The sequence below is a fragment of the Natrix helvetica genome (genome assembly GCF_964273705.1).
Source record: "Natrix helvetica genome assembly, chromosome: Z".
In the NCBI taxonomy this organism is placed as follows: domain Eukaryota; kingdom Metazoa; phylum Chordata; class Lepidosauria; order Squamata; family Natricidae; genus Natrix; species Natrix helvetica.
The window spans coordinates 84,878,222-84,891,505 of NC_138554.1; the positions used below are offsets into that span (position 1 = coordinate 84,878,222).

Sequence of the window (13,284 nt, forward strand, 5' to 3'; positions counted from 1 at the left end):
TCACCTTCGGCAAGAAGGTAGGGTCAAGGCGCAAGATGACTTGGTCTGGGTGGATGATGCACAGCTCCTCCCTGACTGAAAAGGCCACAATCTCTGACACCCTTCTAGCAGAAGTGATCGCTATTAGAAAGGCGGTCTTAAGAGTCAAGTGGCGCAGCGAGACCATCCGCAAAGGCTCAAATGGTGTAGTAGTCCATGCCTGTAGGACGAACGGTAAGTTCCAGGACAGGTACCTATGTACCGTCTGAGGTCGTAGATTGGAAGCCCCCTTCAAGAAACTCTTGACCTGGGGGTGATGACTCAAGGACTGAAGATGGTTTCTAGCCAGAATGGTGGACAAGGCTGCGACTTGACGCCGGAGAGTGGCGGGCACCAGACCTTTGTCCAATCCCTCCTAGAGGAAGTCCAGCAACTGTGGTATGGACACTTCAACATCAACGTCACGCTGCTTGCACCAAGTAGAAAACGCAGACCAGGTCGCTTCGTATATGCGAGTCGTGGCCGGTCGTCTGGAAGCCTGGATGGTCTGGATGACCTTGTCCGAGAGACGCTGATCTTTCAGGAGCTGCCCCTCAAGCGCCAGATGGCTAGCTGGAGCCACCGGGGCTCTCAATGACTGATGGCCCCTTGGCTCAGGGCAACCCTCTCCCGGGGAATCCTCCATGGCCTCTCTACAGAAAAATGGACCAGATCCGCGAACCAGGATCTTCTGGGCCAATGTGGAGCTACCAGAATGAGCTCCGCCCCTTCCACCAGGAGCTTGTTGATCACCTGCGGAATGAGAGGGAGAGGCGGGAACACGTACAGGAGTCCCGGAGGCCACCTGGCCCTTAGAGCGTCCGTCCCCTCCGCCTGCCCTGATTGGTACCGTGAGAAGAACTGCGGAAGTTGAGTGTTGGTCGCCGTAGCGAACAGGTCGACTTGTGGAAGGCCGAACCGTCTCACAATCTGGCCGAACAGGTCTGAGTTGTCGATCGTCTGTTGACTCAACCAATCCGCGCTCATGTTGCTGGTGCCGGAGATGTGATCCGCTCTCAATGACGCTAAGTGGATCTCCGCCCAACGACCCAGGGCTTCCGCCTCTGCCATGAGTCTCCTGGAGTGGGTGCCACCCTGCCGGTTCACATGGGCCTTTGTAGCTATATTGTCCGTAAGTAACAGAATGTGGCGACCCGCCAGTTGGCTTGAGAATCGTCTCAGGGTGAGTCGGGCTGCCCTCAGCTCCAGCCAATTGATGCTTCGGGCTGCTTCCGCGCACGACCACCTGCCTTGTGCCAACTGACCTTGGCAATGCGCGCCCCAACCGTAGAGGCTAGCATCTGATGTCATTACAATCCTGTCGGGCTCCTTGAACAAACAGCCCCTCTCCACCGCCTTCGACTGCCACCATCCCAGGGAATGGGACACTTTCAGTGGAAGCCGAACCTTCCTGGGCGAGTTGCTTGCCTTTGCTCTCTGCATTGGCAGCAGAAACCACTGCAGTTCCCTGGCATGAAGACGAGCCCAGGGAACCACATTGAGGCAGGATATCATGATGCCCAATAGTTGGGAGAGTTGGATGATCGGCAAAGAGATGGCCCGGCGGCACTGTCAAATCCTGCTCCTGAGATTGCAGAGCCTGTCCGGAGACAGGAACACCTGGCACAAGACTGAGTCCATAATGGTGCCCAGGTGCTGGATGCGCGTAGCAGGGTCTAGGTGGCTCTTCTCCACGTTTACTGAGAACCCGTGTTTCTGTAAGGTGCGAATGGTGATCCTTACGTCTCTCACTGCCTGTAGACGACTCCTTGAGTGAATGATGATATCGTCTAGGTAACATTCCAGACGGATGGGGAGTGTACGCAGATGAGCCGCCACAGCCGCAAGGAGCTTGGTAAACGTTCTGGGTGCTGACGAGAGTCCGAACGGCAGAGCCCTGTATTGATAGTGCCTTCCGTTGTAACACAGCCGTAGGAACTTCCTGTGGGACAGATGAATGGGCACATGCAAATATGCTTCCTTGAGATCGATGGAGGTGAGCAGGTCGCCTCGCCTTATGCAGCCTAGAATGGATTGGAGGGACTGCATCTTGAAGTGCTTGTAGGCCAGATGTCAGTTCAGTGCTTCAGATCTAGTATGGCCCTCCACCACCCTGAGTTCTTGGGGACCAGGAAGAGAATGGAGTAGAATCCCTTCCCTTCCTGTTCTGGGGGAACTGGCTCTATGGCGTTTATTTGCAAAAGATGTTCGATTTCTGCCTGCATGAGGGACCTTTTTACAGGGTTCTTGGCCAGGGGGCAACAAAGAAACGTCTGTGGTGGAAATGATAGAAATACTAGTGTCAGCCCCCTGATGGTGTTTAGGATCCACGAGTCCGTGGTGATTCCCTCCCAGCGGTCTGCATAGAGTTGCAGTTGGCCCCCGATGGGAGGGGGGTTCTGGCGGTCACTTGCCGCGCCTGAACTGTCAGTTGTGGGAACCCCCTCGAAAGGGCTTTCAAAAGGAGCCCTGGTTGTGCTGCCTGCCCCTGGGGGTAATGTTGTTCCGGTCCTGGGTCCTGTCATTAGACTGGTTGTAGGACCTCTGATAGGGATAGGATGAGGTGGAGGCCTGGGTACTGTCTTATGCCCGAAAAGCCTGTTTCCTGAAGGACCCGGAACCCTTCTTCTCATTCTTCTTGAAAGTAGACGGAAGGATTTTCCGTTTATCCTTCATCTCAATCAAGAATTTCTCTAAGGAGTCCCCAAAGAGACAGCCCCCTTTGAACGGAGCTGAAGCCAGCTTCCATTTGGCCTTCATGTCCGCCTGCCAGTGCCGAAGACACAGCAAGTGGTGTGAAGTCACGTTGGAAGCCAGCGCCCTGGATGCGAACTTTGCTGCATTCAGGGAGGCATCCGCTGTATATTCTACAGCTGTAATGATCTTGTTAAGATCGTGTCGCCAACAAGATGCCTCTGAAGGAGGCTGAGATCTCAGCTGGCATAGCCAGAGCAGGGAGGCCCTCGTAAAAAAGGAGGTGGAGGTGGATGCCTTGATAGCCCAGGCGGCCGCCTGACGTGTTTTATGGCAGGCCTTTTCGGACCTCTTATCCTCTGCCTTCAATCCCTCTAAAAGATCAGCTGGAAGAGTAGAGTTGGAGGTCAACGAGACCACCGGAGCATCCACCTCGGGCATCTTTAACACATCCTCTAATTTCAGTTCCAGAGGTTATAAGGTTTTGTCCGCACCACTGGGGTTGGCCAAGGTGCCCGGTTGCGCCCATTGGCGCTGAACCACATCCATGAACATGTCAGGGACTGGGATAAGCTCGGGGTCTGGGGTAGTTTCACTAAACAGCCCCATCTTAAGGTCCTGAGAAGAAGAGGGAATGGCCTTGTCCTTAGGTTTAGCTCTGAGCTCTGTTGAAGCCCTGGCCTTGTGTAAGATAGCCTTAAACAAAGAGGGCTTGAACAGGCCCGTGAATGCCGGCTTATCCGGAGGCATGTCATCATCCTCCAAAAGTTCAAACTCATCAGCAACATCCTCTTCCCATGCAGACACCTCCGTGGTAACAGAAGTGCCCGGGGAATCGAGGTTGTGGCTTCTACCCTCCGTGGGGGGGTGAGAAGCCCTAGAAGCCTTGCTACCTATACCTTCCTTTTGTCGCATGGCCTCCACTACTCCCTGGGAGATAGCTTGAGCAATGACCTCCCTCATCTCAGCTGACAGAGCTGGGCCCTTATCCTCCACAGGCCTGGGCCTGGAAGAGGGTTGACCTCTATCACTGCTAACGGGACCCCTATAGTCCTCCTCGTGGAGGCAACACTGGAATGGTACCAGCTCCTCTCTCACTGAAGAGCTAGGAGAGTCTGGGTAACCCAGGGAGGCTGCAGGGGAACCTACAATGAATCTCTATCACAGAAGGAAGGGGATTGATCCCCCTGATTAGAAAGAGACTCCTCTCCCACATGTCTGGGTAGAGGAGATTTCGGCCCAGCCTCACAGGTCAGAGGAGGCAGAGGAACCTGAGGCTTAACAGGCCTCTCTTTTGGAGGTTCCTGCCCCTTGTCCCCGTGGTGTTTGGGGCCCTTGCTCCCAGAAGAGGTATGGGAAGCCTTTCCCCTTGTGCCCTTATTCCCCTTTCTCCCTTGACCCGAGGGATCTGGCCTACTGCACTTTGCAGATGGCCCTGCCAGCTCCTCCCGTTGCTCCAAACCTTCACCTGCCATTGTCAGAGGAGCTGGTCCGGGTAGAAGACGAAGCAGCTGCGGGAAGGGCACTGGACGCTGGCCAGACAGCTCCAAAGCATCCGCAGATCAAGCTGAGACTGGAGGCTGGATACAGGCACCAGGACACTCCCTGCTGCCCCCCCCCGGGGGTGGGGTATGCTGAGAGGGAAGATTAGGCTTGCTGGCGCTCCGGACAAGCCCTCGCAACCCTTGGCGGCGATCTGCAGAGAGGCGGAGAGGTGCGAGATGCCGCTGCTGTCTGTGGCAAAGTTTGAGGCAAAAAGATGGCTGCCACGGTTTTTGCGCGCTTAGAGAGCGGCCCGGAATGCAGCTGGCATCCAATTAGCGGCCGTTAGGAAGCGCGCCAACACGTCGCTTTCAAAATGGCCTGCGCACCCTCCCGATTGTGCTGAGACGCCGCTAGAAAAGGATCGTTTTAACTCCTTCCCTGGAGTCGCCGGAGGCACGCAGAAAGCCGCAGCCTTCTCTGCGCTCGCCAGCAGTCACCGGACCAGCAGTCTCACACGTCCCACACGCTGCGAACTAAATCAGCAGGGGGACCCTGATCGTCGCCTCAGAACACTGCAACCAATTCAAGTATTTCAAACAAAGATAATCCAAACTAAATGAAACACAACTAAAACAAAATTAAAGAAAAAGGGAAAAATCCTAATAATTACTAAACTAAATGTTTACACTAAAATATTCTGGAGAGCCCAGCCTATCTGACCAATGATTGAGAGCTTCCCAAAGCTAGTCCTATCGGGCGGACTGAATTTTTAAAACTGAATCTAAGGAGGCAAAGGAGGCGTGACTAGGGGAAAAATCAACTCAGTCCTTGGGCAGATAGGCTGTGTTAACCCTTCCTTGGACTCTCCAAGCAGCACACTGGAGAATAGAAATCTCTCTCTCTCTCTTTCTTTCTCTGTGCATGTTTGTGTGTGTATAAAATCATACAGAGATTACATAGAATAAAAGGAAATATTCTTACCGGTAGTAATTTTCAACAATTGGTTGTTTTTTTATTTATTGTTTTAGGCCAGGAGTGTCAAACTAGCATCGTCTTGTCATCACGTGATGTATCACAACTTTTTTCCCCCTTTGCTAAACTGGGGGTGACCAGCACATGATGAATCCAGCCCACGAGTTTGACACCCATTTTAGAATAAAAGAGTCCACAAAATTGTTGTTTTTGACCTAAAATTATCACTTAACAATGAATAAGTTTATATTTCATTTTAATTTTACTGTGTTGCTTAGCATCCAATCAAACGGTGAAAGTGATAGTAAACCGAGAAATAACATAATTTAATACAAAAATTTAACATAAACAAGGGTACAAGACAAGGATGTCCACTATCCCCTCTTCTATTTATACTAACCCTGGAGGTCTTACTTAGACAGACCAGACAACACCCAGAAATAAAAGATTTGAAGATAAAAAAAGAACAATATAAATATAAGCATTCGCAGATGACCTAGTATTTATTTTGGATAAATAAGAAACAGGACCCTAGAAATAGGACGCAAATTAATAAAGAAAATAGAAGAGTTTGGTGAGATGGCAGGATTAAAAATAAACAAGGAAAAGACCAAAATATTGACAAAGAACTTTACAAATAAACAGAAAATTGAAATGATGGAAAAGATGGACATGCGGATAACTAAAAAAGTAAAATACCTGGGAATTTGACTAACAGCAAGAGGTGCGTCCATAAAAGGAGATAACTATATTAATTAATACAGCAAATAAAGACAGATCTGGACAAATGGAAAAACCTACAGCTGTCGTTGGTCGGAAGGATAGCCATAACAAAAATGAATATTCTACCAAAATTGCTATTTTTATTTTAATTCCGATAAAATTAGGAAAAAGGTTTTTTGAGGATTTAAACGAGTGATGTTAAAATTCATCAGGCAAGGCAAAAAAACAAGAATCAAACTGAAAATGCTATGAGATACCAAAAACAAGGGGGGGGGGGGGTTCGGCTACCGAACTGGAAGCTGTATTACCAGGATTTAGTGTTCACATGGGTGAAAGAGTGGATAAATCTGAAGAACAAAAGACTATTGACAATAGAAGAGCATGATTTACAATTGGGTGGTATTCATTTGTATGGTACGGGAAAAGTAAACCACATAGATACTTCCAAAGGCATTATATCAGAAATGTTCTGTTGTTAGTATGGGGGAAAAATCAAACAAAATCACTATGTGAAAATACTGATCTGGCTATCCATGATGGAAGCGCTAATACACCCTAATGTTTTAAATCTGGATAAAACTGTAAGGTACAAAGATATACTAATTGAAGAAGGGGGCTTAAAATCAAAATAGGAATTAAAAAATCAGGGAATTGACTTGGGCTGGTAGCCACATATCCAAATACAAAAGAGACATAAGAAAGATACAAAAACATATGGATTTTATAAGGAACCCCAAGAACTGGACGAGATACTGTTAGGGACAGATGAAAAATTAATAAAGAAAATCTATAATTACCTATTGAATCTAAAAATGGAAGAATATGGAAAAGAAACCATGATAGTATGGTCAAAAATGTTGGGGTATACTATAGAATTAGATAATTGGCAAAAAAAATTGGGAAAGAAATTACAAATTAACGATGTCAACATCATACAACTAAAACCTGTACAAAATGTTTTATAGATGATACTTGTCACCAGCAAGAATGGTAAAAATGTTCCCAAATATGTCACCAGTGTGTTGGAAACATAAACAGGTACCAGGATCCTACTATCATATGTGGTGGACCTGTCCAACAGCGAAAAAATATTGGTCAAAGATAAAAAATGGTTAGAAGACATCACAACAAATAGATCTAAAATCAGAACTATTCTTACTAAATATACTACCAGGGAAATACAATAAAAGAATCACATATTTAATGTTACATGTAATAACAGCAGCTAGAATCACATATGCACAAAATTGGGAAAACTAAAGTATACCTATAGATGAAATAGTAATAAAGAAAATATTAGAATGTGCCGAATTGGGACAGGTTAAGGATGGAACTTAAGGATAAAGAGGAAACAGTATTACCTAACATGGGACTTATTGTACAAATGGTTAGAAAACAAGTGCAGAGATTAGTTTAGTTTATAGTTTATAGTTTATTTAATTTATAGACTGCCCCCTCTCCCCGTAGGGACTCGGGGCGGTGTACAGACCATTCATAATCAAAACAACAGAAAATAACATAAGACATAGAGCAGAAACAACACACACACACTGTCTGTATATAAAATCCCAAAACCAATTTAAATACTTAAAAAAACAATTTTAAAACCCGTTTAAAACCCCAATATAAAATTTAAAAAGCCATCCAGGAAGGTTTGTAATAGATGTTAAATACACTTACGATTATAATATAATTAGGCCAGATTAGTAACTTTATTTACAATTAGTAACTTTATAACGAAAGAAGATTAACAAAATAGAAATAAATGCTCTCTCTCTGTGTGTGTACGTACATACATACACACACACATACTGTAAGCAATATTTGGACTGTACATGACTATAGATTAAAACGTATAGTGATAAATGTATAGAGCGTTATGGTACAACTAGGAAAATAATGGTTATAACTATGACGTAAGACATTATGCATTTAAAGGAGACTACACTATATAGGAGAATAATGGTTATAATCAGGGTGTATAATACTATACATACTTAAAAAGGACGATACAGCCAGTATACTGTTGTTGCACACCTGGAAATGTGATGTATAATAAAAGAAAATGTATAATAAAAATAATTAAGAAAAAACAAATATTTCATCAAAACAAATTCATTACAAAAACTCACCGGAAATCTTGCTTAAATCGCATAAATTAATGCCCGCCTCTTAATGCTTAAAGGAGCCGCAAACTCCCGGAAACTTTTTTTTTTTTGTAGCCCGTCTCCATCAGTTCTGCGGCACCTTTAAGGATAGTTCGGCTTAATTCTTAGTCACATGACAATACGTAATCAAGAATGGCAAGAGGTTTAGAAGCTTTTCGCGCATGCGTAGTTTGGCGTCCTGGTCTTTTCCCGCCAGCTTGCAGAAGATTAGAATTCTTGGAAAGACTACGAGGAAGGTAATTGACTGAAGGCCGAAGTTGGGGGGCGGGCAGGGGTAAGAGGCGTAAGAATTTTGTCTCGCACCGCTTCTGTCTTCCTCTCCTCTAAATCTCCTGTTCTTTTCCGTCTCCGCTTTTTCTGTAGATCGGTTTCTACTGCAATTTCTGAAGTGGGCGGGAGAATATAGAATCGTCGCCCATGTCTGAAATTAGGGATAAGTTTTTCTTTTTCCCAAGTCAAATCGCCATCTATCTCGGGTACTAAAGCGTTTGAGGCGACTTTATTTGATCCTGAACCTTTCAAGTGTGTGAAACTATATCTTCCATAATCACCCCAAGCCTTCATGAATTTGCAGCAGGTCACCTGCTAAGTGGGAATGCTGGGATATATGTGTGTGTAGTTCCACACATCTGGAAGGTCCCAAATTAGAACAGGGATGACATGAAAACGAGTTGTTCAGGACTTCTGAGGAGTGAGAAGGAGGATCTCTTACTTGTCTAATCCTATTTCTCTTTCTGAGACTTCTTCCATTTCTGAGATGGTTTTACACCTGTTGTAAAATATAAGTCTTAAATTCATGCTACTACATTATTACATCATCTTTCTTTCCAACATTTTGCATAATAAACAAGTCCTATGTGAGCCACACAAAACAGCAAGTTTTAAAAATGGTTAAACCTGCAGGAATAGCCTGCCAGTCATTGAAGATTTTTTTGTTTATTTTTTTACTTTAGTATAGGAAAGTTTGAGAAGTCTTGAGCCAGATTACAATGATTTGCAAAAAAAACCTCTTGATTTTCCATTTACTTCTCTACTCTGAATGATTTTATATTTAGGGAGCATTGAACATCTACCCATATAAAAATAGGATGCTACAATCAGTTGTTTTATAATTACACATTTCCCTTAAGACTTTATCAAATGTATTTGTCTGCTGTAGCTCTTTAGGGAAGATCTAGGCTTTTAGATTTCCTATAATGGTAGTACAAGAGATAGAAAAAAAACCATTTATTTTCTAATTTATTAGATTTCTATCCACCTTTAATATAAAAAATTAAGGTCCCATTTGTAGTGCTCTCTTTGTATTTGCTCCTAGAGCAGCAACTTTACATTGGTTTAAAAATTGTTCCAAAATTACCCAAATAATAATTATTTTACAGATAGCTGACGTCAGTCTAAATCAGGAGTGTCAAACTCAAGGCCCAGGGACCAGATCCAGCCTACGGGGTGCTTAGATCTGGCCCGTGGGGCCGCCCTGGAAGGACCGGCCAGCAGTGCCTCTGCCAGTGAAAATGGAGCTCAAGAGGGCCACACGCGGGTCATCGCGAGCTCCCGTTTTCACTGGCAAAGGGCTGCAGGAGGCCGTCGCAGCCGAAAACGGAGCTTGGGAGCCTGTTTTTGCTGGCAGAGCTCTCGGACCCACACAGGTGTCCCCAACACGAATGTCGTTGAGGTGGTCATGCCCACCCTGGCCAAGGCTACTCTGCCCCCCCCCCCCCCGAGGTCATAAAATCCTGATGCATCCCTCAATAAAATCAAGTTTGACATCCCTGGTCTAAATGATTTTTAGAACAGAAGTCCCCAACTTCTGGTCTTGTGACAGTCTTTTGCCTGACACCAAGCCACAGAATGCCAAGAAACTGGACTGTGGGATGCAAGCAGGAGGCAAAACCATGGTTCTTCCAGTCTGTGGAAAAACCTTTATCCACAGAATCGGTCCCTGGTATCAAAAAGATTCGGGGCCACTTCTTTAGATGAAAGGATTAGTCATCACTGATCGGATTTGTGATTTTTGTCTTTACAAGTAGCCTTTGACCTATGATCACAATTGAACCCAAAATTTCTGTTGCTTAATGAGACCGTTATTAAGTGAATTTTGCCTCCCTTTACAACTTTTCTTTCCACAATTGTTAAGTGAATCCCTGCAGTTAAAATTAGTAACAGCATTGTTAAGTGAATCTGGCTTCCTTATTGACTTTGTTTATTAGAAGGTCACAAAAAGTTATCATTTGACTCTCAGGACACTGCAACCATCATAAATATGAGTCAGTTGCTAAGCATCTGAATTTTGACCATGGGTATGCTGCTATGTTCGTAAGTATGAAAAACGATCATGTCACTTTTTTCAGTGCTGTTGTAACTTTGAACAATCACTAAATGAAGAAGGTCGAGGGTTACCTGTATTACAACAAATGAAATATGTTTTTAATATTATTGACCATTACTTGATTTATAAAAATATTGACAGTCAAACCACCTAAAATGTTCCTAGGATACAGCATTATCCAGATTATTGTTTCATTAATACAGATTGTTGTTCCATTGATCAGCTTTTTATTGACTTTTCTTTTTTCTTTATTAGTTAAATAATGAAAGATAGCAAGGAGCCGTATTTTGTGAAGTTTATAAAAACTCTGGAAAGTTCAGAGTGTTTTCTTCAAGCCCTTGAGGTATGCTTATTTAATGTATTTAAAACTGCCTGGTAAGTTAGTTATAATCATTAAATATGTTTTTATAGCAGGAATTTCTTAAGACCTCTCTCTTTTCCTTCATAATAACTAGACAGAAAGAATCTAGTTATGACTAACTTTGTCCTATTGATTTCAGTAGGTCTATGTTAAGTACAACTGAATTGAATCAAATTTATTTATTAAAATATAAAAGGGTGGCTCAGTGGCTAAGATGCTGAGCTTATCGATCAGAAAGGTCAGCAGTTTGGTGATTCGAAGCCCTAGCGCCGCGTAACAGAGTGAGCTCCTGTTACTTGTTTCAGCTTCTGCCAACCTAGCAGTTTGAAAGCATGTAAAAATGCAAGTAGAAAATTAGGAACCACCTTTGGTGGGAGAGTAACAGCGTTCTGTGCATCTTTGGCATTTACCGTATTTTTCGCCCTATAAGACGCTCCGGAATATAGAACGCACCCAATTTTAAAGGAGGAAAATCTAGAAAAAAAAGATTCTGAACCAAATACTGTAGTAAAATATTTTATATCAACTGTATAAAGTTAACAGCAGTTTAAGAACAATTTTATGTCAACCATGTAACATATTAAGAACTATCTTTACTCTCATTAATAGTTAATAAAGTCAGTAAACAGTGAATCTAGTGGTCTCATACCCCCTCATATCTCATCTGGTGCTCTCTAACCCAATATTTCATCTGGTGGTCTCTAACCCCCTCATATGCATCTGGTTTGAGTGAATGCTGCTGGAAAGGAGATTGTAAAAAGGAGATTGTTCCTCTTCCCTTGCCTTCCTCCCCCACCCCCCCACCCCCAATCTCTCCGGATTCTCAGGAAGCAAAGCCTTTGAATCAAGCTTGATCGTGTCCTTTTCTAGGTTTTTAACTTCCCAATCTAGCGTTCTGAGAAAAGCTTTTGTAAAAAGGAGATTGTTCCTCTTCCCTTGCCTTCCTCCCCCACCCCCCCACCCCCAATCTCTCCGGATTCTCAGGAAGCAAAGCCTTTGAATCAAGCTTGATCGTGTCCCTTTCTAGGTTTTTAACTTCCCAATCTAGCGTTCTGAGAAAAGCTTTTGTAAAAAGGAGATCGTTCCTCTTCCCTTGCCTTCCTCCCCCACCCCCCCACCCCCAATCTTTCCGGATTCTCAGGAAGCAAAGCCTTTGAATCAAGCTTGATCGTATCCCTTTCTAGGTTTTTAACTTCCCAATCTAGCGTTCTGAGAAAAGCTTTTGTAAAAAGGAGATTGTTCCCCTTCCCTTCCCCCCCCCCCAAATCTCTCTGGATTCTCAGGAGCCTTAAAGGAGCGCCTCCTTAAACCAAAGCCTCTGAGTAACTGGGAAAGAAAGGCGTGCTTTTCGGGCGGCAGTTTTCGGCAGGTTCCAAGCGCGGCTTTCTTTCCCAGTTACTCAGAGGCTTTGGTATACTCGGAGCTCACCCTCCTCCTCCTGCAAGCGAAAGGTGCCTCAGAGATTCGGGGGGGCAGCTCAGGGGAGGCAATGGCCATAACAACTTCACTCCCCAGCAATGTGAGGAGCCGCTGCCCCCGCCCCCGCCTAAGCCCTCCTGGGAGCCCAGCCAAGCGGGAGCTCTGAAAGCGAAACCTCTCTCCTTTCCAGCCATCACGATCTCTGCAACACCCGCTTTGCCTGCCCCATTTTTAGATGACCCAGGTGGCTACATTCGGCGAATATGACGCACCCAGATTTTCACCCTCTTTTTTGGAGTAAAAAAGTGCGTCTTATAGGGCGAAAAATACAGTAGTCATGCTGGCCACATGACCACTGTGATGTCTTTGGACATCGCTGGCTCTTCGGCTTTGAAACCGAAGAGCTTAAGCCCCCCTAGAGTCGGGAACAGCTAGCACATATGTTCGAGGGGAACCTTTACATTTATTAAAATATAAAATAGTAATTTTGCATGAACAAGTATAAAGTGTATGTCTTTAGTTTTAAATAGCATTTGTTAAATAAAGTTATATCCCTGGGTGTTCTTGAAATTTTGGGTACAGTGAATTCTTGCTCTCCTCAGTCAATATCAATGAAAGAAAAGCTTCATATAAATTATACAATTCTTTCTCCATAAAAACAAACCATAACGTTTGGAAACTTGGTAACAGATAATTATGAATATGGTCAATCACAGCAAAGACTAAAATGCATTTATCTTTATTGAGAAAGCCTTAGAAATATCACTTCAACTTACTGCAAAAGCCTGCAGCATTTTTCATAGTATAAGAAAAATATTTCAGTGACATGTTTCTTATTGAAAACTATATTCTTTGAAAACAAATTTTCTACTTCCTTCAACATAAAACAATATTTAAAGTTAATTTTTACAGTAATAACATTAAAGCTTGGTTGGTCTAGTTTGATCTAGTGGTTAAGGCACCAGGCTAGAAAGTGAGAGACCACTAGTTAAAGTCCTGCCCTGCCCATGAAAGCCAGCTGGATAACCTTGAGCCAATCACTCGTTCTCAGCCCAATTCACCTCAAAGGATTGTTGTTGTGGGAAAAATAGGTGGAGAAAGGTGTGTTAGATATGTGC

General features: G+C 44.2%; 1 protein-coding gene across 3 annotated transcripts in view; it reads left to right on the forward strand.

Annotated features, from left to right (window-relative positions):
- Window positions 1-8,181: 8,181 nt before the first annotated feature.
- The window catches only part of TOPBP1 (DNA topoisomerase II binding protein 1), an 80,225-nt gene continuing 75,122 nt past the window's right edge, over window positions 8,182-13,284 (forward strand). For all 3 annotated transcript variants that reach the window (XM_081971285.1, XM_081971287.1, XM_081971286.1), the window contains exons 1-2: window positions 8,182-8,296; window positions 10,642-10,729. In XM_081971285.1, the coding sequence (XP_081827411.1) occupies window positions 10,649-10,729 (81 nt within the window). In that variant the 5' untranslated portion in view covers window positions 8,182-8,296; window positions 10,642-10,648. The remainder of the gene's footprint in view (window positions 8,297-10,641; window positions 10,730-13,284) is intronic.